Here is a 24,401-nt window from a genome sequence, read left to right as displayed (position 1 = left end):
ACTAGACCACATTTGAACAAATCTCAATACTGTGCCCATTTAATGCAGTGAAGAGATATGGAACTTCTCAAATAAAGAACAAGGTACTGCAGCCTAATAGATGCAGGGAAAGTGTTTACTGAACTCGCAAGAGAGTATCATGGACATTTCGGTCTAGTAACCACTTTCTCTGCATCTTTAAGGCTGTCATTTATAGTTTCTTCTTCTTTATTCAGGAGTTTTGCATATCTAAGGATCTTGACGTTCACTGCTCTACACTCACTAAGGAACTTTTCTTACCAGATTCATCGTCAGTGGCCCTTTCATTGAGAGTGACCCCTGTATTGACAGTGGTCCAAAGTTCATTATCTGATGGTTCAGCTTCTTCCCTGAGAAGAGACCAAAATGAAAGTCAGTTTTCAATGAGTAAGTTCACTGCCAAGGTCCTAGCAACTACTAGTAACCGCTACTACTTCAAATCTGGGCTGAGGTCTGCATCACTGCTGGTTTTAATCTTTTCCCCAATACCCCTCGAATCAGGATTCAATCCTCTGTACACTAGGTGAGTGTATTCTCTGAACAATCACTGATATTAATAAATACATTTACTACCTGGGAGAAAAGAAAACCAGCAGCACTGCAGACCTTGAGGCCTGGATTTGAATACCTCTGTTCCACAGCGGACACTCACTCAGTTTCAGGTGACCGCTCTCTTTTCACACCCTCATTTTTGACACCACATCCTCTTCTCCATTTTTTCTTTCTGCCCCTTTTTTTCCCCCCTTGAGAACCCGTTGCCTCCGCCGGCAGTTTCCCTCTCCTTATAATCAGTTTTAGTGAGGGCTTGGGTAATGGCATATCGCTAATGTCAAGCGTGTGTGCTCCAATCTTCTCGATCTTTAATCTGGTGGTACCAGGTCCTATTTTCTTTCCTTTCTTTCTGCCTCTTTTTTTCTGTACTTGGGAACTCGTCGGCTCATCCAGCAGTACCCCTCTCTTTAGCGTCAGTGTTAGCGCTGATTTGGGTAGCGGCATATCGCTTATGTCAAGTGTGTGCATTTCAATCTTCTCATTTGTAATACCACGACCTCTTCTCCGTTTTTTCTTTCTGTCAATTCCTTTCGGTCCTGGGCGTCTTGTCTCAGCCTGCAGTCTCCCTCTCCTTAGAATCAGTGTTAGCAAGGACTTGGGTAACGGCATATTGCTAATGTCAAGCCTGTTCAACCGCAGTACGGGTTGACGGCGCAGACAGGAAGCGGTCAAGCGGCTGGTTTTCAGCCCGCTGCGGGTCTGAGGGCAGAGAACAGCTTTATCTCTCCTGGTCTCTTTGATCATCTCTTTGTTTATTGTCTTGCGTTTAACGGTTATCTCAGTGGCATCCTCTATAGTCTTGACCTCTACCTCCACAGAAGCAGAAACAGCTGGTTGATTTACAGTCCAGACCCTACAATCTGCCATTCTGCAGTCCCAGCTCATCCCTGGTTCATCACATGGGAAAAGGGTTTGATATCCCTGCATGGTGGGATAGGACGGTTTCTCTGGGCCTGCTTGGTAAGAGGCAATTTCTTCCTTCACAGAGGAAGGGAAAGACAGTGAAGAGAGGATGTAGTCACCACCAGTGGACCTTAGAGCTAGAAAAGGAGAGAGACCATCACAGGTTAACATCAGCAATTACTGATCAATTATAAGTTATCTTAATTTCCTGCATTTCCACCGGTAAATATTGAAATATTAGGACAGCCGCGTTTTCTTTAACAAATAAAATAAATTCAGGCAAACAGGCAGGTAAATTATTTCCAAATCCTGTACCCCACCTACCATTGGTGTCTAAGTGATGTCCATTTTTATGGTGACGGAGGACTGCCTGTAATGGCTCAGGGTGAGCCACAGACTGCACACACTCCTCTAAGAGAGCAGGGGCAAGGCTAAGCCACGATGCAGTCTAAGAGATGGAGAAAGTTACAATTGTTACAAAACCAATTAACTAGCCTGCTAATATTGCTGCTCTCGCTAGGTCTAGGGGACTTAGGCCTATTTAACTGGTCTGTAACCGGATTTATGATGTGCATCTATGTGAGAAATCAGCGTATGAGGACCGTGTTGTATAATATAATAATAATAATAATATGTCATTTAGCAGACGCTTTTATCCAAAGCGACTTACAGTCATGCGTGCATAAATTTTTTTTTTGTGTATGGGTGGTCCCGGGGATCGAACCCACTACCTTAGCGTTACAAGCGCCGTGCTCTACCAGCTGAGCTACAGAGGACCATAGGAGACAGCGCATTTTACCGGGATCCACGACCTCTTGGTCGGACAGTCCAAGCAGATTAGTATTCGTTGTTCATAGTGACAAAATAAATGTTGAAAAATACTAAACTACAAAAAGGCATGCCAAACTAAAGATATTAACTGGCCACCTCTCCTCACTGAATGCCAATCAACCTGATTGCGCCCACCTGTGCACTTTATCAAGGCTTGACAGAGCACCTGGACCTGGTTGCTGCTGCCACCTGGGGAAGGAGTGTGGAAGTGGTAGTGTCTAATCATGCTCCTAAGACCTAACTTACCTATAACCTATTCCATATCAAAATGGTGTTTCAAGGTTCTGTTTGGAATGAGAGGCACTTTGGGACACATTCTTTCCTGAAAGCCGCATTCATACTAGGGATGGGCGTGAGTACTAATCCAAGGAGTGTATTCGATTGCTAATAATCTAATACAAATACTTAAAACGTACAAAATTCTACTATTAAGCAGGTTAAATGTATAAGCACTGACAAAATTACAAACTCTAAGATGTGTCAATTGTTTGTGGAGTGTGTTAAGTGCAGTGAAAATATGTTACATTTCCTTATCAGAACAACCAGAAATTAGAGCAACCGATAGCATACCATACTTGAGTACTCAAAAGATTATAATATGAGAGTACTCGAACACAGACATTCTTTCAAATGGCCATCCCTAATGCATATCTCAGATGATGTACAGAATAATAATACCTGTTTAAGGTTTGGAGCAGGAATCAGTTTCTCCAGTCTGGACAGGAACTCCCACATAAGAATCTGCAGTGTTGAGTCATACTTGGGGCCATACTCCTCTGGAAAAACATTCTAATAAACAGGACAATCAGATGACAGTAGAATGTACATACAGTGCCTTCAGAAAGTATTCACACCCCTTAACTTTTTCCAAATTTTGTTGTGTTACAGCATGAATTTTAAATTGATTAAATTGAGATTATGTTGTCACTGGTCTACACACAATACCCCATAATATTAAAGTGGAACTATTTATTTATTTATTTGTACAAATTAATTAAAAATGAAAAGCTTAAATGTCTTGCATCAATAAGTAGTCAACCCCTTAGTTATGTCAAGCCTAAATAAGTTCAGAAGTAAAAATGTGCTTAACAAGTCACATAAGTTGCATGGACTCACTCTGTGTGCAATGTTAGTGTTTAACATGATTTTTGAATGACTACCTCATCTCTGTACCCAACACATACAATTATCTGTAAGGTACCTCAGTCAAGCAGTGAATTTCAAATACAGATTCAACCACAAAGACCAGGGAGGTTTTCCAATGCCTCGCAAAGATGGCACCTATCGGTAGATGGGTAAAAATAAAAAAAGCAAACATTGAGTATCCCTTTGAGAATGGTGAAGTTATTAATTACACTTTGGATGGTGTATCAATACACCCAATCACTACAAAGATACAGACGTCCTTCCTAACTCAGTTGCCGGAGAGGAAGGAAACCGCTCAGGGATTTCACCATGAGGCCAATGGTGACTTTAAAACAGTTACAGAGTTTAATGGCTGTGATAAGAGAAAACTGCGGATGGACCAACAACATTGTAGTTACTCCACAATACTAACCTAATTGACAGAGGGAAAATAAGGAAGCCTGTACAGAATACAAATATTCCAAAACATGCATCCTGTTTGCAACAAGGCACTAAAGTAACACTGTAAAAATAATTGGCTTAGTAATTCACTTTTTGTCCTGAAAACAAAGTGTTACGTTTGGGGCAAATCCAAAACAACACATTACCGAGTACCACTCTCTGTATTTTCAAGCATAGTGGTGGCTGCATCATGTTATGGGTATGCTTGTAATCGTTAAGGACTGGGGAGTTTTACAGGATAAAAAAGAAATGGAATGGAGCTAAGCACAGGCAAAATCCTAGAGGAAAACCTGGTTCAGTCTGCTTTCCACCAGACACTGGGAGATGAATTCACCTTTCAGCAGGACAATAACCTAAAACACAAGGTCAAATCTACACTGGACTTGCTTACCAAGAAGACAGTGAATGTTCCCAAGTGACCGAGTTACAGTTTGACTTAAATCTACTTGAAAATCTATGGCAAGACCTGAAAATGGTTGTCTAGCAATGATCAACAACCAATTTGACAGAGCTTAAAACATTATTTTTTTTTAAATTGCACAATCCAGTGGGCAAAACCTGGTTAAAAATACGTCAGTATGACTTATTTTTATGACGTCTTATTCTGGTCGAAACCGGTTGAAAAATGAAGTTTTTTTAATGTATTTTTATTGACCACCACATGACCAGTTGGTCATAACTGTGAACTCCATCTGACCAGCTGGTCATAATTCTGACCACTATATTATGTGCTTCTATATTATGTAGCCTACTGGTCATAACCTGGTAATGACCACCTGACTACAGCTCATTACCTACACTCTTAGAAAAAAGGATTCCAAACGGGTTATTCGGCTGTCCCCATAGGAGAAGTCTTTTTAGTTCCAGGGAGAAGCCTTTTTGGTTCCACATAGAACCCTTTTGGTTTCCATGTAGAACCCCCGGTGGAAAGGGTCCTACATAGAACCGAAAAGGGTTCTACCTGAAACCAAAAAGAGATATTCAAAGGGTTCTCCTATGGGAACTGCCGAATAACCCTTTTAGGTTCTAGATAGCACCTTTTTTTCTAAGAGTGTACTGTAAAAAGTATTGCAGAGGATAAAGTTGGATATTGAAAAAATTGCTCATTACATTTCTATTTATTTCCATAGTCACCAATTAAAGTTAATCTGCAACATATTCTTATATTTAAAATAGATCAAGCAATGGCAAAAACAAATCTACAATTTACAGTAATTGTTTCATAATTCACTCACAGACATTACATGTATAGAAAGACTGGGACACGGAGTATATAAAGGCCCATTGTTTTATTTGATTAATGATTAATAAGAGTGGTGTGGTTGGGTAGATCCTCATCAAGAAGCTCTGAGCACAGAAGCCAAACTGGAGCGTAGTGGCCCTCTTGAAGAGTCGTGTGATGGGTCAGATCTGCAGTTAAGACAATCAGCACATTACAACTTAATCAATTTGAGATTTTAAAAGAAAACTAGAAAATGACATTATTGAAGAAACTTTGTGGACTCAGCTGGCTAAAAGTATTTCCATGGTACTAGTTGAAGAAGTTTGTGACAGTTATAGCTTAGAGATGTCTTCAAAAAAGAGCAACTTGCTCATATACTGATAACAAGTTCAAACAGGTGCCATTAATACAGGTAACGAGTGGAGGACAGATGATCCTCTTAAAGAAGAAGTTACAGGTCTGTGAGAGCCAGAAATCTTGCTTGTTTGTAGGTGACCAAATACTTATTTTCCACCATAATTTGCAAATAAATTCATTAAAAATCCTACAATGTGATTTTCTGGATTTTTTTCTCTCAATTTGTCTGTCATAGTTGACGTGTACCTATGATGAAAATTACAGGCCTCTCTCATCTTTTTAAGTGGGAGAACTTGCACAATTGGTGGCTGACTAAATACTTTTTTCCCCCACTGTACATACTTTGCATCCTTCTCCACCACAGCGGTCATGGGAATATTTGAAGACTTTCCAGAGGGCCCGCAACACACCAACCTCCTGAGTTTTCTGGCTTTTCATGATACTTACGGTAAAAAGAGAAGAAAATTAATTAATGATTGGCATAATGTGGGCATGCAGGACACGACAGAAGAGTAACGCACAGTAAAACATCTTTACCAGTCAGAATCTACTAAAAGTGGTAGCAAAGGCATGTTTGCTCTTCTGTCCCCTCATATTGAAGTGGGACATTAATTCATTGGTCATCAATTTCAAACATTTTAAGAAGAGGATATCAAAAGTAGACTGTAGTTGGATAATTACCATTAACTCATCTCTAAAAATAGTAAAAAGTATGTGTAAAGAGGCAATAGAGACAAAATATTATCTTGTTCAAAAGTTCTGTCTGTCATATCATTCCTGCAACAAGCATTGTTAGAAATGGGTGTGATTCCAAATCTCTTCCTCTTCTCTGCAACTGCGCACGTTTGAGTTTAAGTGAGCAAAACAGAAATGGGAGAAACTTTACATGACTCAGCTTTACAAGTCAGCTTTACAAACTTATATTATTGCTATTAGTGCTACTTCAATTGGATCTACTTACACTACACTGAGAAAAAAGGGTTCCAAAAGGGTTCTTCGGCTGTCCCCATAGGATAACCCTTTTTGGTTCCATGTAGAACCATTTTTGGTTCCAGGTAGAACCCGTTTGGGTTCCATGTATAACTCTCTATGGAAAGGGTTCTACATGAAATCCATAATACTTCTACCTGGAACAAAAAAGGGTTCTTCAAAGGGTTCTCATATGGGGACAGCTGATGAACACTAAGGTTCTCGATACCACCTTTCTTTTCCTAAGAGTGTAAGATCAGGCAATAATGGGCAGCTAAATAGGCAGCTGAATAGCATGTCTCTTGGGGAATCCAGTCTCAGTGAGACCTGATGCAATGAAAAAAGTTAATGATCATCAGCATAGCTAGCACAAACCTAATCGTTACAAAGCTGGTTGGTAGGAATCAATACACACTGAAGATCAGAGTATCAAACCGGAAAAAACTAACATTTTGCACACTGTCAATTACTATTGATTTAAGTAGGGGTGGTTCTGCTCTCCCCTGGGATGTGGCAGAATAGGTCACTGGTAACTTGGTGGGTGGCCAAGCACTGCTGTAGAGGCCATGCATCAAGTCATTGACATGTTTCAGGAACTGTAAAGAAAGACAGATCATGATTAATCATTACCTAAGGTCTTTACAAAGTTAGACTTAGCCTAGCAAGTGCATTGACTATGTTGCCCCTCAGCAATCTGGCAGTCAGGCAGACAGACAGATAGAGATAGACAGCAAAACATAGGCTATTTGCATTCTTAGTCAGCAGACTGGATAACTTCTGTACTCCTCCTCTTTGTTCCCTCCTCCATCCTTCCATCTAAGCTAGAAGATTCCTGCAAAAAAAGAGAATCTAGAATTGAAAAAGACAGTTGAGAGGTGTAATGTTAGAATGAGTGTTGAGGGGGAGCAAAGACAGGCAAAATGTATCATATTGTCAAATACAAAATACACAAAAATACAAGGATCTCTGATGAATCAAGAAAGTCTAAACATCCATATTGGTGGTACATGTTTCACACACACACACACACACACACGTTTCCTATATGTGTATTCATGTACCATCTCTCGCTCTCACACAATGTTGACATGATGACAATGTTTTCCATAAGTTATTGCGATCATAATCATCATCTCTCCCCCCCTCACACAGAACACACACTCATAGCTAACATGACAAAGTTATCATAATCTCTCACACACACGCAGAGAACACACACACACGTTTACTATCATTAACTAAACAGATATCAAAATGTCAAAATGTTAGCTAGCTAGAACCAACGCCTACAAAATGTTAAATAAAAACTTACCATGTCCATGGAGATTAGCCAGAGAGCTAACGTTAGACAGCTAGCTAGCTAAAATTAGCCAGCTAATTTAGCTAGCTAGCAAATCTTTCCTTGACGTTCTTCTCCCCAACAAACCACTGCTTTACTTACAAAAGTAAAACAAGACTGCAGGAGAACAGGGACTACCACTTAGCAGGCACATCTTTTAGATGTTTTTTGTCTAAATTTCAAGAAAACTGTTGTTGTTTTCCCACTGTGTTGTTGTGTAGCCTAAAGGGCGCTCTGTCCCAACTAACATATGGAATGTTGACCTATGCGCTCGAGCAGGCTGCCTGCGCGCAGAGATCTATTGCTGTGCGTGAAGGATAGATTCCAATCCAAGTTTTAGCTGGAACTGATATGCCTACCTCCTAATTTAGCTACTGAAATTAAAATACAATTACTGCACACATTATGTTAATTGCTTAAAAGCTTTAAGGAAAAATATTATAGTCATATTTTCAGGGTCAAATTCAGGTGCAATCATTTTGGATTAATTATTGATGGAAATAAATGCGATAAAAATAGGGTTTTGTAAATCCTGGTGGATTGTAGTAGGATATTGAAATAAAAGACATAGGCCCACGTGTTATTTGTTAAATTCTGAAAACACATTTTGTTAGTCAAAATAGAACATCAAAACAGCATTCAGTGGAACAGAAGAAAATGTGCAGCACAATAAACAGTACAATTAGCTAACACAGACAAAAGACTACCATTAGAAAGCCAACACATACAGCAAGCTACCAGATATTACTAATTAAACAACCATTATTTCATTGTACCACAGTTTTACTGCATTATAACAGCAGTGACATTTTTTAAGGGTATCCTGTATTATTGTGCCTGTTTATCTTACATGCTGGTAGCCTAGAACAAATGTTATGGAAATGAATGTGCACTTTTCAATTGGGTGGACTGCAACTACGAAAAACATAGCCTTCAATAAAAGCAAAAGCATTTAGAGTATCGGATATTCTCTCAATTAGGGACCATCTCTGATAGCTATAGGACCACAGAGACAGTAATACATTTGAGCTTTTAATGACCTAGCAAATTCAATGACTTGGAGGTGAAATTGATCACATTTCTTTGTTTTTGTAAATAGTTCATCACCTGCCGTATAAAAACCTCAAATGTCCCTACTCCTGAAAAAGTTAATCGGACCGGATAAGCTGAAGTAGACTTGGCTGAGTACTATTAGCCGGAGCCCAGAGTAATATGATTCTGCCAGACTCGGGAAGAGCTCGGCCCACATGAAGCCCCCCGAGACCGAGTCAATGCAGAGTCTCAAATGGAATAAGCCCGAGCCCATTGTGTTGACTGGGTACAGTATGCCACGAGACCCTAACCCGCTTTGGTGCGCTCTGCCAGCTGTTGTTTGCCAAGTGTGCTAAATTTTAATAATTGTAATGGTTCTAGTGTCTTATATGCAATGAATGCATGGCCCACAAACACTATGCACATGTTTATATAGATTGGTTTCTATTAATTGAATAGCATTTAGATAACTGGTCAGTAGTTCAATCAGATTTAAACTTAAAACCTGATATTAACCAAAATAAGATGTATTTTTCATGACCTTCATCTGGTTATATGTCCAGACCAGATTTCAACCAGTAAAAGACGTCTTTATCACGTCGTATGCCCACTGGGTAGAGAATTACCCAGAAAGACTCACATTTACATTTAAAGCTACATTTACATTTTATCAGACGCTCTTATCCAGAGCGACTTACAGTTAGTGAGTGCATACATTTTCATACTGGCCCCCCGTGGGAATCGAACCCACAACCCTGGCGTTGCAAATGCCATGCTCTACCAACTGAGCTACACGGGACCTCACAGCTGTAATCGCTGCCAAAGGTGCTTCTACAAAGTATTGACTCAGGGGTGTGAATATGTATGTATTTCATTTTCAATACATTTGCAAACATTTCTAAAAACATGTTTTCACTTTGTCTTTATGGGGTATTGTGTGTAGATGGCTGAGAAAAAAACTACTATTTAATCAATTTTGAATTCAGGCTGTAACAACAAACTGTGGAATAGGCCAAGGGGTATGAATACTTTCTGAAGGCACTACATACAGAAATCGTGTATGAATAACATAAGCCTGGAAATACGGTTGTTGGTTTGCAATCTATGGCAAGAAAATGGGTTCCATTGAAAGGAAGGGCTCACTGATTATGATTCTCGCATCAGGTTGGACCTGGAAGCAGTGAAATGCAATCATGTCACTTTTTCCCCAGCATGCTTTGACACTGACCTGGAAGAAGAGTTCCCTCTCCTCTGGCTGCTCCAGCAGGGTTTCAATCAGCTTCATGAAGCTGGCCTCTGATGCTTCCACCTTTGGATCTGAAACCTGCAGCAATAATGCACAGTGGGTAAATAAAACTAGCCATAGGATAACAAGACTTCCAAAACACTGTGGATCTACTGTATATAGACATTTAGAAAATATACATACTGCCTTACATACTTAGCCTTTTGAGGCAAATGAGGGAATAAAACCCACATTATAAGCACCAAGTTCCATGTCACAAGGACCACACTACTACCAATAGAGCAATTAGAATCAAGGTTCCTTCTCTGAGCAGTCCTCACCTCTCCCTTCTGATTGGAGACACAGTTCCTTATCCTGTTCAGGTGTGGCTGGACGGTGTCAGGGCGACACAACTCATCATCACAGCGACACAACTCCAGAACCAGCTGTCAATCAAATGAGAATTGATCATAAATGGCAACAGGTGTGTATATGTGTGATCGTTGAGTTCAATGTTCAAGTAGAATGAGGTTGCACTTATCTAATGTAAATCTTGCGTTTTCCTAGGGCTGGCACGGTAATTGCATAATCGTGTAACAGACTATTATGGATGAAGACCGTCATGTAAATAAAATAACTATCATAAGCGTTTTAATAAAAAATTAAAACATTTTTATGTCGACAAACTTGACCTATATGCAGTCAAATAAAAGTAAGCGTGGATCACATCTAACAGCCGATATAAGGAAAGACGAGAGGGCACAAAACTAGCCGGTTTTAGAATGTTGTGTTGTGGAACAGATAGGGCAAGGGCAGATAGCCTAGTGGTTAAGAGTGGGCTCCAGCAACATTAAGGCAGTTATTTACAATTAAAAATACTACATGACATTACATTTCATAACACTTTTCACAACACATTAAGTGTGCGCCCTCAGGCCACTACTCTACTACCACATATCTACAATACAAAATCCATGTGTACGAGTGTGTATAGTGCGTATGTTAGCATGTGTGTGTCTGTGCGTGTCTCTTCACAGTCCGCACTGTTCCATAAGGGTGGGTTTTTATCTGTATTTTTTAATAACAGAAAGGTTGCTGGTTTGAATCCCCCAGCTGACAAGGTGAAAAATCTGTCGATGTGCCCTGGAGCTAGGGCTGGGCTGAATACCGTATTTTACGATATACCGGTATTGATGCACGGACTGGTTTGGGTTTTTACTTTACCTTCTATAACGTTATTTGAATGTTTGCCTTGTTAAATGTGATAAGCAGTTTGTAACGTCCATTTTTATAGTTTACTTCGCTACTTGAGTCATCTCTCTCTACTCTCTCTCTATGCTGCTTTCCACACAGACCTAGCCTCGCCCCGTCACTCAAGGAGCGCATTTGTTGTTCCTCGACCACGAGACACTTGCATTCAGTCTACATGGTAAATTTACATTTACGTCATTTAGCAGACGCTCTTATCCAGAGCGACTTACAGTTAGTGAGTGCATACCATTTGTTATAACTGCTGCTCCAGGGCTATTGTATATACTGGAAACCCATCTTCTAAAAAAAGGACCAAAGCCAAATCTTTCCATTGTATATAATAAATATTTCCACTCTACTTGATCAAATGCTTTTTCAGCATCAAGTGATACATCTGGTACCTGCAACATCTTAGCTCTATGCACCATATTATAAAATGTCCTTGCATTATCGGAGCTATATCAATTTGAAATTAAACCAATCTGATCAGTTGAAATCAAAGGGTGAATAACTTTCCTAAGTCTGTTTGCTAATAATTTTGAAAGTATCTTAAAATCAACATTTAGTAAAGAGATTGGTCTATGGTCTGAGCATTGAGACAGGTCTTTTTCCCCTTTAGGAATGAGTGTGATAATTGCCTCAGCAGTAGTTCCATTCACAATATCATGATCCCCCCAAAGTATTATACAGTCTAAGCAGTATTGGTTAAAGTATAGTTACAAACTGCTTATACAATTCTGAGGTATAACCATCACTTCCTGGTGCCTTTAATTTTGGTATGTCGAAAATGCAGCACATGCAGCAATGTTGATGACAACTATGCTGTTTTCACTTTGCTTCTTAATATAAATCCACTAGCGTTCTATAATTACACTATTAGTTTGTGCTTATTACATCTGCAAACAGCTAGTTTGTCTTTGTTTAGCAAGTTTGGCCTATATCTTGTTAGCCGCTAATGCTAATTGCTAGCTAGCTAGCTAATAAATGAGTCAGAGCAAACGTAACTAGCTATACAGCCTGATAATGCCAGTGAGGGTGTAGACCTACATCAGCATGTTGTTTGTGCAACAGTATCTTCTAAATCAAAGAAGAAAACGCAAAGCATGAATATGTTAGCTACATGAAGTAGCTAAGAGAAAACATTCAATGTAGACAAAGACTATAGGGTCCCCTAGGAAACACAACACTTTGGTTCCTACCTTGTCACAATAACTCCTCCCTGGCATTTTCATTCGTTGTCATGTCAAAGAACACTGTATTCAACGTGCCCATTATTATATTCTAACTATAGAATTAAAATAATAATTCTATTTCCATGATTTCAACAGTTCACCCAAGTGTTTTGCTCTAAAATCGCAAGTCAAATCGCAATTGCAACATTTGGTTAAAAATAAGGTCTAGATTGTTTGCCCATATCGTGCAGCCCTACATGGCATTCTGGAAATGATCTCAAATGAGTGAAGGAAATGCAAATATTTATGAAAATGCTGAAAGTGATTTTGGGTTGATGTTGAAATGAACAGTATAAAACAATTAGAATAGAGAAAGACCCATTGAAATCACTTATAATGTATGTGTTGCCACCCTAGGATCATGCACTACTCATTTTATAACTTGTATTATTCAAAAACATCAAATACCATCATACCATAAAATATTTTTTAAATACCGTGATATATTTTGGCCATATCGCCCTGCCTTGAGCAAGACACTTAACCCTAATTGCTCCTGTAAGTCGCTCTGGATAAGAGCGTCTGCTAAATGACTAAAATGTAAATGTAAACGAAAAAACTGCTGACTGAGTGAAAATAGCCAGGCATTCAAATGAGATGTATGGTTGAGTACGTTTCCGCATTAACATGGACTCTTTACTACAGTTGAAGTCGGAAGTTTACAGAGAGGGAAAAAAGTATATGATTTTGTACGTTTGCCCACTGACAAAGACATGATCAGTCTATAATTTTAAATGGTAGGTTTATTTGAACAGTGAGAGACAGAATAACAACAACAAAATCCAGAAAAACGCATGTCAAAAATGTTATCAATTGATTTGCATTTTAATGAGGGAAATAAGTATTTGACCCCTCTGCAAAACATGACTTAGTACTTGGTGGCAAAACCCTTGTTGGCAATCACAGAGGTCAGACGTTTCTTGTAGCTGGCCACCAGGTTTGCACACATCTTAGGAGGGATTTTGTCCCACTCCTCTTTGCAGATCTTCTCCAAGTCATTAAGGTTTCGAGCCTGACGTTTGGCAACTCGAACCTTCAGCTCCCTCCACAGATTTTCTATGGGATTAAGGTCTGGAGACTGGCTAGGCCACTCCAGGACCTTAATGTGCTTCTTCTTGAGCCACTCCTTTGTTGCCTTGGCCGTGTGTTTTGGGTCATTGTCATGCTGGAATACCCATCCACGACCCATTTTCAATGCCCTGGCTGAGGGAAGGAGGTTCTCACCCAAGATTTGACGGTACATGGCCCCATCCATTGTCCCTTTGATGAGGTGAAGTTGTCCTGTCCCCTTAGCAGAAAAACACCCCCAAAGCATAATGTTTCCACCTCCATGTTTGACGTGGGGATGGTGTTCTTGGGGTCATAGGCAGCATTCCCCCTCCTCCAAACACGGCGAGTTGAGATGATGCCAAAGAGCTCGATTTTGGTCTCATCTGACCACAACACTTTCACCCAGTTCTCCTCTGAATCATTCAGATGTTCATTGGCAAACTTCAGACGGGCCTGTATATGTGCTTTCTTGAGCAGGGGGACCTTTCAGTCCTTCACGGCGTAGTGTGTTACCAATTGTTTTCTTGGTGACTATGGTCCCAGCTGCCTTGAGATCATTTACAAGATCCTCCAGTGTAGTTCTGGGCTGATTCCTCACCGTTCTCATGATCATTGCAACTCCACGAGGTGAGATCTTGCATGGAGCCCCAGGCCGAGGGAGATTGACAGTTCTTTTGTGTTTCTTCCATTTGCGAATAATCACACCAACTGTTGTCACCTTCTCACCAAGCTGCTTGGCGATGGTCTTGTAGCCTATTCCAGCCTTGTGTAGGTCTACAATCTTGTCCCTGACATTCTTGGAGAGCTCATTTGGTCTTGGCCATGGTGGAGAGTGGAATCTGATTGATTGCTTCTGTGGACAGGTGTCTTTTATACAGGTAACAAATTGAGATTAGGAGCACTCTCTTTAAGAGTGTGCTCCTAATCTCAGTTCGTTACCTGTATAAAAGACACCTGGGAGCCAGAAATCTTTCTGATTGAGAGGGGGTCAAATACTTATTTCCCTCATTAAAATGCAAATCAATTTATAACATTTTTGACATGTGTTTCTCTGGATTTTTTTGTCGTTATTCTGTCTCTCACTGTTCAAATAAGCCTACCATTAAAATTATAGACTGATCATTTCTTTGTCAGTGGGCAAACGTACAAAATCAGCAGGGGATCAAAAACTTTTTTCCCTCACTGTACATACACCTTAGCCAAATACATTTAAACTCAGATTTTCACAATTCCTGACCTTTAATTCCCTGTCTTAGGTCAGTTAGGATCACCACTTTATTTTAATAATGTGAAATGTCAGAATAATAGTAGAGAGAATGATTTATTTCAGCTTTTATTTCTTTCATCACGTTCCCAGTGGGTCAGAAGTTTACAAACACTCAATTAGTATTTGGTAGCATTGCCTTTAAATTGTTTAACTTGGGTGAAACGTTTCGGGTAGCCTTCCACAAGCTTCCCACAATAAGTTGGGTGAATTTTGGCCCATTCCTCATGACAGAGCTGGTGTATCTGAGTCAGGTTTGTAGGCCTCCTTGCTCGCACACACTTTTTCAGTTCTGCCCACAAATGTTCTATAGGATTGAGGTCAGGGCTTTGTGATGGCCACTCCAATACCTTGACTTTGTTGTCCTTAAGCCATTTTGCCACAACTTTGGAAGTATGCTTGGGGTCATTGTCCATTTGGAAGACCCATTTGCGACCAAGCTTTAACTTCCTGACTGATGTCTTGAGATGTTGCTTCAATATATCCACATAATTTTCCTTCCTCATGATGCCATCTATTTTGTGAAGTGCACCAGGCCCTCTTGCAGCAAAGCACCCCCACAGCATGATACTGCCACCCCCGTGCTTGACGATTGGGATGGTGTTCTTTGGCTTGCAAGCCACCCCCTTTTTCCTCTAAACATCATGATGGTCATTATGGCCAAACAGTTCTATTTTTGTTTCATAAGACCAGAGGACATTTATCCAAAAAGTACGGTCTTTGTCCCCATGTGCAGTTGCAAACCGTAGTCTGGCTTTTTTATGGCGGTTTTGGAGCAGTGGCTTCTTCCTTGCTGAGCGGCCTTTCAGGTTATGTCGATATAGGACTCGTTTTACTGTGGATTTAGATACTTTTGTACCTGTTTCCTCCAGCATCTTCACAACGTCCTTTGCTGTTGTTCTGGGATTGATTTTCACTTTTCGCACCAAAGTACGTTCATCTCTAGGAGACAGAACGTGTCTCCTTCCTGAGCGGTATGACAGCTGCGTGGTCCCATGGTGTTTATACTTGCGTACTATTGTTTGTACAGATGAACGTGGTACCTTCAGGCGTTTGGAAATTGCTTCCAAGGATGAAAGAGACTTGTGGAGGTCTACAATATATTTTCTGAGGTCTTGGCTGATTGCTTTTGATTTTCCCATGATGTCAAGCAAAGAGGCACTGAGTTTGAAGGTAGGCCTTGAAATACATCCACAGGTACACCTCCAATTGACTCATATGATGTCAATTAGCCTATCAGAAGCTTCTAAAGCCATGACATCATTTTCTGGAATTTTCCAAGCTGTTTAAAGGCACAGTCAACTTAGTGTATGTAAACTTCTGACCCACTGGAATTGTGATACAGTGAATTATAAGTGAAATAATCTGTCTGTAAACAATTGTTGGAAAAATTACTTTGTATTTGATACACTGCCGATTTTGCAGGTTTTCTTACTTACAAAGCATGTAGAGGTACACTTCAACTGTGAGAGACGGAATCTAAAACAAAAATCCAGAAAATCACATTGTATGATTTTTAAGGAATTAATTTGCATTTTATTTGCATGACATAAGTATTTGATACATCAGAAAAGCAGAACTTAATATTTGGAACAGAAACCTTTCTTTGCAATTACAGAGATCATACGTTTCCTGTAGGTCTTGACCAGGTTTGAACACACTGCAGCAGGAATTTTGGCCCACTCCTCCATACAGACCTTCTCCAGATCTTTCAGGTTTCAGGGCTGTCGCTGGGCAATACGGACTTTTAGCTCCCTCCAAAGATTTTCTATTGGGTTCAGGTCTGGAGACTGGCTAGGCCACTCCAGGACCTTGAGATGCTTCTTACGGAGCAACTCCTTAGTTGCCCTGGCTGTGCAGGATTTTAATCCATGACGGCGTAGTGTGTTACTAATGGTTTTCTTTGAGACTGTGGTCCCAGCTCTCTTCAGGTCATTGACCAGGTCCTGCCGTGTAGTTCTGGGCTGATCCCTCACCTTCCTCATGATCATTGATGCCCCACGAGGTGAGATCTTGCATGGAGCCCCAGACCGAGGGTGATTGACCGTCATCTTGAACTTCTTCCATTTTCTAATAATTGCGCCAACAGTTGTTGCCTTCTCACCAAGCTGCTTGCCTATTGTCCTGTAGCCCATCCCAGCCTTGTGCAGGTCTACAATTTTATCCCTGATGTCCTTACACAGCTCTCTGGTCTTGGCCATTGTGGAGAGGTTGGAGTCTGTTTGATTGAGTGTGTGGACAGGTGTCTTTTATACAGGTAACGAGTTCAAACAGGTGCAGTTAATACAGGTAATGAGTGGAGAACAGGAGGGCTTCTTAAAGAAAAACTAACAGGTCTGCGAGAGCCGGAATTCTTACTGGTTGGTAGGAGATCAAATACTTATGTCAAGCAATAAAATGCTAATTAATTACTTAAAAATCATACAATGTGATTTTCTGGATTTTTGTTTTAGATTCCGTCTCTCACAGTTGAAGTGTACCTATGATCAAAATTACAGACCTCTACATGCTTTGTAAGTAGGAAAACCTGCAAAATCGTCAGTGTACCAAATACTTGTTCTCCCCACTGTAGATGTCCTAATCGACTTGCCAAAACTATAGTTTGTTAACAAGAAATGTGTGGAGTGGTTGAAAAACAAGTTTTAATGACTCCAACCTAAGTGTATGTAAACTTTGACTTCAACTGTACGTGATTAAACTTTGTTGCTCCTTGTTGTAGCAAATGAGTATCATGAAATACATGCACCCATTGGCTTACCAAAAACAGGGCACACTGTGACTTGACAGAAATGTCAGCAAGTTAGGTTAGCTAACTCCAGCTAGCTAGCCCTCCGCTAGCCCAAACTTAGACCCCTTTAACAATGATTTCATTTAGTAATAAGACGGGGTCTAATGGAACACGTGCTGCTACACCGGTACAGATTTGGTCTTGACTTATCGCGAACGCATTCGGTTGGTCTACAGTTCTTCTTAAAAGGTCATCCCTTAAATCCCTGAGCGGTGCCCAGGAAATAATTAAATAAAATGTTTAGATGCTACCACCCCCCTTCAAATCAAAACCAAACATGGATGTCAATGTTTGCGCGCACACGCTACATTCAACTTCTTGTCTGCGTCGTGTCTGCGGCAGCATGTGCCCGTAGAGCGAGGCTGATTAGCTAGGACAAAAAGGGGTGAAACAGACAGGGGTGTATCCATTAGTCGGATTCTGTTGCAAAACATTTTCTCTGTACCAAAACATTTTCAATGGAAACCGTTTACTCCAATGTAAAATGGTTTACGAGAGACAAATTCAGGTAGGTCCCTCCCAGTTTCATTATGTTTGCTCTGTTTGGTTCCTAGAGAAAACGGTAAACGGTTTCCGTTGCAAAACTGCTATACATGCAAAGCCACAACACAACATGGAATCCATATTTGGTATTGATTTGGAAGGGGGTGGTATCTTCTAAAAATGTGATTTAATTATTTCCTGGGCACTGCTCAGCGGTGCAAACAACAACCTTCTAATAAGAACCGTCCACTGACCACGGATATTCAGTGCATTCGGAAAGTATTCAGACCCCTTGACTTTTTCCACATTTTGGCTACAAGCCACTCCTGCATTGTCTTGGCTGTGTGCTTAGGGTCGTTGTCCTGTTGGAAGGTGAACCTTCGCCCCAGTATGAGGTCCCGAGCACTCTGGAGCAGGTTTTCATCAAGGATCTCTCTGTACTTTGCTCCGTTCATCTTTCCCTCGATCCTGACTAGTCTCCTAGTCCCTGCCGCTGAAAAACATCCCCACAGCAAGATGCTGCCACCACCATGCTACTCCGTAGGGATGGTGCCTGGATTCCTCCAGACATGACTCTTGGCATTAAGGCCAAAGAGTTCAATCTTGGTTTCATCAGACCAGAGAATCTTGTTTCTCATGGTCGGAGAGTCCTTTACATGCCTTTTGGCAAACTCCAAGTGGGCTGTCGTGTGCCTTTTACTGAGGAGTGGCTTCTGTCTGGCCACTCTACCATAAAGGCCTGATTGGTGGAGTACTGCAGAGATTGTTGTCCTTCTGGAAGGTTCTCCCATCTCCACAGAGGAACTCTAGAGCTCTGTCAGAGTGACCATCGGGTTCTTGGTCATCTCCCTGACTAAGGCCCTTCTCCCCCGATTGCTCAGTTTGGCCGGGCGGCCAGCTCTAGGAAGAGTCTTGATGGTTCCAAACTTCTTCCATTTAAGAATGATGGAGGCCACTGTGTTCTTGGGGACCTTCAATGCTGCATAATTGTTTTGGTACCCTTCCCCAGACCTGTGCCTCAACACAATCCTGTCTCGGAGCTCTACGGACAATTCCTTCGACCTCATGGCTTGATTTTTGCTCTGACATGCACTGTCAACTGTGGGACCATATATAAACAGGTGTGTGCCTTTCCAAATCATGTCCAATCAATTCAATTTACCACAGGTGGACTCCTATCAAGTTGTGGAAACATATCAAAGATGATCAATGGAAACAGGATGCACCCGAGCTCAATTCCGAGTCTCATAGCAAAGGATCTGAATACTTACGTAAATAAGGTATGTCTTTTTATTTTTTATTGCAAAAATATCTAAAAACCTGTTTTCACTTTGTCATTATGGGGTATTGTGTGTAGATTGATTGTTATGTATTTAATCTGTTTTAGAATAAGGCTGTAACGTAACACAATGTGGAAAAAGGGAAGGGGTCTGAATACTTTCCGAATGCACTATAGGCTCGTACGTGAGAAAATTGTCGCCAAACAGGCACAGGCACGAGTTCGGCAAATAACTCGCAAGGTGGGTTAGTGTTATACTGCTAGACGGAGATACATTAAACTGTACAGCTTGGCTAAACAGTAAAGACAGAACAGCCTAGGAGCACATGCAGTGTCAGGAGTGGAGGAAGAGAAAAATTGCAGGAGTCTTTTGCTTTTCGAATGGTTATAACGGTGACGGAGGTCATTTGGCTGACAAATAACCTTCATACAAAACTCCATGACCGTCACAGCCCTACGTTTTCCTTCCATAATGGTTCACTTCAGGAAGTTACACTGATCCTAGATCTGTGCCTAGCGGCAACTCCTTTCCCTCCTGTCACCCCGACTCACCCGTGCTCTCAGTCCCATGAGGAGTTGGACCCTCTCTCTGTAAGTCATCAGATCAGGGACTATTTCCAACACGCTGGTGGCAAACTCTTCCAGCAGCCCATAGTCCATGACGTCTCTCCGCTCTACAACCTGCCACAGAGCAGCACACACCAGCCGCAGCGGAGGAACAAAAAGACGCAGAGACGACAGAGGAAGAGGAGGACCTAGAAGAGAAAATGAAACATTTGAATGAAAAAACAAGCTAGCTACTATAACTTGAGGGGCCGTATTTTATATAATGTAACAACCCTTTTTGCTCTTGTTCACTCCCCTTTCCAGAGGGGTATACTACAAAGCAGAATCAATGAGTTAGCCAGCTAACTTGCCTAAATATTCCTTAATAACATTACATTTTTTAGAAAGATAAGCTTGAAATGGCCATGTCTAATTAACTCAACAAACCAAAAATATATACAGTGGGGAGAACAAGTATTTGATACACTGCCGATTTTGCAGGTTCTCTTACTTACAAAGCATGTAGAGGTCTGTAATTTTTATCATAGGTACACTTCAACTGTGAGAGACGGAATCTAAAACAAAAATCCAGAAAATCACATTGTATGATTTTTAAGGAATTAATTTGCATTTTATTTGCATGACATAAGTATTTGATCACCTACCAACCAGTAAGAATTCCGGCTCTCGCAGACCTGTTAGTTTTTCTTTAAGCCCTCCTGTTCTCCACTCATTACCTGTATTAACTGCACCTGTTTGAATTACAGACCTCTACATGCTTTGTAAGTAGGAAAACCTGCAAAATTGGCAGTGTATCAAATACTTGTTCTCCCCACTGTAGATGGACTGAGAAGCTCAGTTCTGGTGACTTTTTTAAAATACATTCTACTCCAAAATATGATTTTCACCTCCAGAAATGAGCCCAACAACATATTGGTAAAAATAATATACAAATTATTTTAACATATTGGATCATGCATGTAACCTATGCATGGTCTGCATCAGGGGTATTCAACTCATAACCTACGAGGTCCGGAGCCTGCTGGTTTTCTTTTCTACCTGATAATTAATTGCACACCTGGTGTCCCAGGTCTAAATCATTCCCTGATTAGAGGAGAACAATGAAAAAAAATGCAGTGGAACTGGCTTCGAGGTCCAGAGTTGAGTTTGAGGGGTCTACCTTATCAGATGTCCTATTAGCAGTAAGCATTATCACCTCTAGCCCAACTGATGCAGCATAGTGGCTATAAAATGTACATAGGCTGAAGCATGGGGTTTGTCCATCTGCATTTACCCCATTGGACACAACATCCTGATTGTCATTATTATTTATTATAAATATGAATCTATAGCTTATTAATTATTATTCACTCTAAAAATGAGATTATTTTGGTTTCTATTACAGTGTTGTTGCTCTTTTAAGACATTGCCCCTATAAGCACCCTGTTGTGCAGCTGCGCCTAAACCATGCTTGAAACCGGTTGTAAAACTGCATTTGTAAAATGATTGAAGGAGTAGAGAATTAAACATGGTAGCAATGGAAAACTGGGATCCCCCTCTTTAAAACATTTGCCAAAACAATGTTGTGCAATTACTTTTTGTCAGAATACATGTTTCCCTCCTATGGCTCTCGCAACTTGAATGCGCCTCGAGAGGAATATTTATAACAATAACAATAGGCCGACTAGGTAAATAGGTAACGTATTCTACTATAGGGTTGTCTGATTGTTTTAATAACAACATTACATGGCAAAAATAGTAGAACTGGAAAGTTCCATTCTGAGTGATAAAGTATAGTCTTTGAATTACTTTACCAGCAGCTACAGTAGGCTACACACCGTTGTCTGAGTTGAGCAATGCGGTGGTGCGCATTATAGACTACAGTGGCTTGCGAAAGTATTCACCCCCTTCGCATTTTTTCCTATTTTGTTGCCTTACAACCTGGAATTAAAATGGATTTTTGGGGGGTTTGTATCATTTGATTTACACAACATGCCTACCACTTTGAAGATGCAAAAATATGTTATCTTGTGAAACAAACAAGAAATAAGACAAAAAAACAGAAAACTTGAGCGTGAATAACTATTCACCCCCCCAAAGTCAATACTTTGTAGAGCCACCTTTTGCAGCAATTACAGCTTGGGGTATGTCTCTATAAGCTTGGCACATCTAGCCACTGGGATTTTTGCCCATTCTTCAATGCAAAACTGCTCCAGCTCTTTCAAGTTGGATGGGTTCCGCTGGTGTACAGCAATCTTTAAGTCATACCACAGATTCTCAATTGGATTGAGGTCTGGGCTTTGACTAGGCCATTCCAAGACATTTAAATGTTTCCCCTTAACCTACTTGAGTGTTGCTTTAGCAGTATGCTTAGGGTCATTGTCCTGCTGGAAGGTGAACCTCCGTCCCAGTCTCAAATCTCTGGAAGACTGAAACAGGTTTCCCTCAAGAATTTCCCTGTATTTAGGTCAGAAGTTTACATACACCAAGTTGACTGTGACTTTAAACAGCTTGGAAAATTCCAGAAAATTATGTCATGGCTTTAGAAGCTTCTGATAGGCTAATTAACATAATTTGAGTCAATTGGAGGTGTACCTGTGGATGTATTTCAAGGCCTACCTTCAAACTCAGTGCCTCTTTGCTTGACATCATGGGAAATTCAAAAGAAATCAGCCAAGACCTCAGAAAAAAAGTTGTAGACCTCCACAAGTCTGGTTCATCCTTGGGAGCAATTTCCAAACGCCCGAAGGTACCACATTCATCTGTACAAACAACAGTACGCAAGTATAAACACCATGGGACCATGCAGCCGTCATACCGCTCAGGAAGGAGACGCATTCTGTCTCCTAGAGATGAACGTACTTTGGTGCGAAAAGTGCAAATCAATCCCAGAACAACAGCAAAGGACCTTATGAAGATGCTGGAGGAAAAAGGTACACAAGTATCTATATCCACAGTAAAACGAGTCCTATATTGACATAAGGCCACTCAGCAAGGAAGAAGCCACTGCTCCAAAACCGCCATAAAAAAGCCAGACTACGGTTTGCAACTGCACATGGGGACAAAGATCGTACTTTTTGGAGAAATGTCCTCTGGTCTGATGAAACAAAAATATAAAATACATCTTGTACTCCAAGATGGCGTAGTAGTGCGGTCGTGTATTGTGTTGTGTCCTCGTGTAAATAGCCTGTTTCTTTTGTTTTTTGTCTTTCATTCGTATACAGTGAGGGAAAAAAGTATTTGATCCCTTGCTGATTTTGTACGTTTGCCCACTGACAAAGAAATAATCAGTCTATAATTGTAATGGTAGGTTTATTTGAACAGTGAGAGACAGACTAACAACAACAAAATCCAGAAAATCCAGTATGTCAAAAATGTTATCAATTGATTTGTATTTTAATTAGGGAAATAAGTATTTGACCCCCTCTCAATCAGAAAGATTTCTGGCTCCCAGGTGTCTTTTATACAGGTAACGAGCTGAGAATAGGAGCACACTCTTAAAGGGAGTGCTCCTAATCTCAGCTTGTTACCTGTATAAAAGACACCTGTCCACAGAAGCAATCAATCAATCAGATTCCAAACTCTCCAACATGGCCCAGACCAAAGAGCTCTCCAAGGATGTCAGGGACAAGATTGTAGACCTACACAAGGCTGGAATGGGCTACAAGACCATCGCCAAGCAGCTTGGTGAGAAGGTGACAACAGTTGGTGCGATTATTCGCAAATGGAAGAAACACAAAAGAACTGTCAATCTCCCTCGGCCTGGGGCTCCACGCAAGATGTCACCTCGTGGAGTTGCAATGATCATGAGAACGGTGAGGAATCAGCTCAGAACTACACAGGATGATCTTGTCAATGATCTCAAGGCAGCTGGGACATTAGTCACCAAGAAAACAATTGGTAACACACTAGGCCGTGAAGGACTGAAATCCTGCAGCGCCCCCAAGGTCCCCCTGCTCAAGAAAGCACATATACAGGGCCGTCTGAAGTTTGCCAAGGAGAACTGGGTGAAAGTGTAAAATTGAGCTCTTTGGCATCAACTCAACTCGCCGTGTTTGAAGGAGGAGGAATGCTGCCTATGACCCCAAGAACACCATCCCCACCGTCAAACATGGAGGTGGAAACATTATGCTTTGGGGGTGTTTTTCTGCTAAGGGGACAGGACAACGTCACCGTATCAAAGGGACGATGGACGAAAACACACGGCCAAGGCAACAAAGGAGTGGCTCAAGAAGAAGCACATTAAGGTCCTGGAGTGGCCTAGCCAGTCTCCAGACCTTAATCCCATAGAAAATATGTGGAGGGAGCTGAAGGTTCAAGTTGCCAAACGTCAGGCTCGAAACCTTAATGAGAAGATCTGCAAAGAGGAGTGGGACAAAATCCCTCCTGAGATGTGTGCAAACCTAGTGGCCAACTACAAGAAACGTCTGACCTCTGTGATTGCCAACAAGGGTTTTGCCACCAAGTACTAAG

The 24,401-nt window shown here is 40.9% G+C and overlaps 1 protein-coding gene and 1 long non-coding RNA gene across 2 annotated transcripts in view; both read right to left on the bottom strand.

The window, feature by feature from the left end:
• LOC121535668 overlaps positions 1–24,401 on the bottom strand; it is a 48,796-nt gene that overhangs the window by 10,869 nt on the left and 13,526 nt on the right. Inside the window, exons 2-8 of the mRNA XM_041842923.2 lie at positions 19,935–20,137; positions 10,377–10,481; positions 10,039–10,134; positions 2,983–3,093; positions 1,798–1,921; positions 671–1,610; positions 280–368 (exon numbers count right to left, since the gene is read on the bottom strand). Of these exons, the coding sequence (XP_041698857.2) occupies positions 280–368; positions 671–1,610; positions 1,798–1,921; positions 2,983–3,093; positions 10,039–10,134; positions 10,377–10,481; positions 19,935–20,137 (1,668 nt within the window). The remainder of the gene's footprint in view (positions 1–279; positions 369–670; positions 1,611–1,797; positions 1,922–2,982; positions 3,094–10,038; positions 10,135–10,376; positions 10,482–19,934; positions 20,138–24,401) is intronic.
• On the bottom strand, positions 5,166–6,517 carry LOC123481533. The gene is made up of 2 exons (XR_006657179.1): positions 5,813–6,517; positions 5,166–5,301 (listed from the first exon to the last, which is right to left on the bottom strand). It is a non-coding gene; the product is annotated as an uncharacterized LOC123481533 (long non-coding RNA).

The sequence above is a fragment of the Coregonus clupeaformis genome, chromosome 21 (assembly GCF_020615455.1).
Source record: "Coregonus clupeaformis isolate EN_2021a chromosome 21, ASM2061545v1, whole genome shotgun sequence".
Classification (NCBI taxonomy): Eukaryota; Metazoa; Chordata; class Actinopteri; order Salmoniformes; family Salmonidae; genus Coregonus; species Coregonus clupeaformis.
This window is presented reverse-complemented; position numbering and strand designations above follow the sequence as displayed.